The following is a 2,638-nucleotide window of genomic DNA, read 5'->3' as shown; positions in this document are numbered from 1 at the left end:
CCTGCCCAAAAATGTCTGGTGACTGTTTTGGTTGTCACCACTGGGGAGAAGATGCTCCCGGAATGCAGTGGGTAGAGACCAAGGGTGCTGTCAAACATCCTACAATACACAGGACAGCCCCACAGCAAAGAAACATCCAGCCCCAAATGTGCATAGTGCTGAGGTTAAGAAACCCTGCCTCAGGTGTATAGGAGTTCAGATGTGGGAGAGAGAAATCGAGGAGAGAGGGAGGCTGGTGAGGGAGGATTCGTGGGGAGTTGATCTGGGTCTGGAAAGGGTTGGGGAGGAGGAGCAGAGAGAGTGGTGTTATGGACTGGGTGAGCGTATCCTCCCAAAATTCGTATGTTGAAATGCATATGCTGATCCCAGTGCCATGGTGTTAGGAGGTGGGGCCTTTGGAAGGCGATGATCATGAGGGTGGAGCCCTTACAAAAGGGATTAGTGCCCTTATAAAGGAACCCAGCGGGCCCTCTATCTGTCTTTCTGCTATGTGAGGATACAACGAAAGTCAGCAGTCTGTAACCCAGAAGAGGTGCCTCACCAGAACCAGCCCGTGCTGGCACCCCGATCTCAGACTTCCAGCCCTCTGGAACTGTGGGAAATAAATGTCTTGTTTATAAGCCACCTAGCTTGTGGCACTTTGTCATGGCAGCCCGAATGGACCAAAACGAGGGGACAACTTGATTGAAGGTGGGGATGGGCCCGGCAGGAACAGGCTGGGCTTCCTGAGGACTGAGGTGCTGTGTCAGTGCCAGCCCTTCCCACGAGTCAACCCCTTCCTCCTCAGGATGGCCCATGAGGGGGACGGCAAACGCCCAGGTCACAGATGAGTACTGGCCCTCCTCCCGGCCCCTCCCTGCCGCCCTAGGCAGGACCCAGGACACCCAGTGCGGTGCGGGCAGCCGGCTCCCCTGGGCCACACGCAGGCGGGGGGTCGCGGTGCGGAGGTGGCAGCAGGTCACCCAGAGTCCACGTGGCTCTGTCGGAGCAGCTTCCTGAGGGGAAAGGTTTGTTGGAGCAGCTGAGCTTTGATGTCTGTAAATGGAGCCTCCATGGAATCCGAAAATTAAAAGGCCGTGTGGTGAGAAAAGAGATGCAATGATGAAGATGGAGAGGAAGAAACGCGGGGCCTCGGCGACTGCCCGCAGCCAAGCAGTGCTCAGCGGGGCCCTGTGCAGTGGAGAACGGGCGGCCACCAGCGCTCCCGGCCGGGGGAGGGTCGCACCACTGGTAACAGCTGGAGGTGCCCCCGCCAGCTGCAAACGGACATTTAGGGGGTTGTGTTCTGATTCTCTAGACAGCACAGCCCTTTGCACCCGGGCGGGGCTCACACTGCCCCCCCCCCTTTCACTTTGGGCCACTGCGGGGGAATGTTCTGGGCTTCTTCAGGCTGCATATTCACGTTTATTTCAGTGTGTGTAAGTGCTCCTTGCAGTGACTTTAACAAGCAACTCTCATCCTCTTACATCAGTGCTTCTCAAACTGATTTGAATCTCGTGGGGACCTTGTTGAAATAACACGTTCTGGATTCAACAGGTCTGAGGTGGGATTCTGCATTTCCAACCAGCTCCTGCACGTCTGCAGGACGTGCTTTGAGGGGCAGAACTAGAGAGAGAGATTCTACATCTTGCCACTGTGACCCTTTCCCCCAAGGTTATAGGAAATAGGCGTGTTTCCAGATTAGAGTTACAGATGTTGAATTATCTTAATTACTTTTTTCCTAGCTCTTATTTTTCCTGTCGTGATTAATTCCTACAGCATAATTACTAGTAGACGAAGCATACTAGCAGTCTGCCTCTTTTCATGCCATTGCCTCCATGGTCCTGCCCTCTGGATTTGTTCTTTTCTCATCTAGTACACAGCTTCCCTCCCCTTCCACGGACTCATCATGGTCTGCTTTCCTGTTGCTATAGAGACCATTCTGGCTTCTCTCCCCTCCCCTCCTCTTGCCCTTCCCCTCCCACCATATTTCTTAATTTGCTGCACCATTCCACTGTTGTCATGGGGATGAAATGACCATTTATTTAATTGGCACCTCCAATAAAATAGCAGCTCAGAAATAACAGTTAATGGGACCCAACTTGAAACATTGATTAGGAACGACAGAGCAAATGCATGGTCTGCTTATTTCAAATTGCCATTTCTCTAAGCCTCATCTGGCAGCGCATTTTCCCCAATCTAGAAATTCTTTCGCTGAGGGACAGATGCAGTATCTTAAATCAATTCACACAGACGGAAAGAACCCACCAGAGCAATGTGAAATTTTTTTAGGTGACATTGAGAAAGTAGAGTCATTCTCTTGCTTTTCAGTACGTTCTGTAAGGTTTTCTGTATCACAGGAGCATACCTAAATAATCCCAGTGGTCAGCAGCTATAAACATGGAAAACAGATGGCTTTGTCTGAAAGGTTGTGATTCTAACAGCACGCTCCTGTCTTCAGCATTTTTAGCTCTTATTTCCCACACGTTCCTGGCTTCCTGGTGTGACTGGAGAGAGAGAGGTGAAGGGACCCGGGGCCCCTCGGGCTGCCCTGCTGTGTGCCCCCCCGCAGCCCTGTGCCCCCCGCAGCCCTGTGCTCAGCACTGACCAGTTGTCTTGTCCAGCCCTTCCCTGGGCGCCAGGAGGCCGGGAGAGGGCC

General features: G+C 52.7%; 1 protein-coding gene across 1 annotated transcript in view; it reads left to right on the top strand.

Annotated features, from left to right (window-relative positions):
• Positions 1–1,101: 1,101 nt before the first annotated feature.
• The window catches only part of APBA1 (amyloid beta (A4) precursor protein-binding, family A, member 1), a 9,701-nt gene continuing 8,164 nt past the window's right edge, over positions 1,102–2,638 (top strand). The window contains exon 1 of the mRNA XM_008571761.1: positions 1,102–1,230. Coding sequence (XP_008569983.1) covers positions 1,102–1,230 — 129 coding nt within the window. The remainder of the gene's footprint in view (positions 1,231–2,638) is intronic.

This window comes from Galeopterus variegatus, unplaced genomic scaffold (genome assembly GCF_000696425.1).
Source record: "Galeopterus variegatus unplaced genomic scaffold, G_variegatus-3.0.2 Scaffold715, whole genome shotgun sequence".
Lineage (NCBI taxonomy): Eukaryota > Metazoa > Chordata > Mammalia > Dermoptera > Cynocephalidae > Galeopterus > Galeopterus variegatus.
The sequence above is the reverse complement of the archived record's forward strand: the minus strand, read 5'-3'. Positions and strand labels throughout refer to the sequence as shown.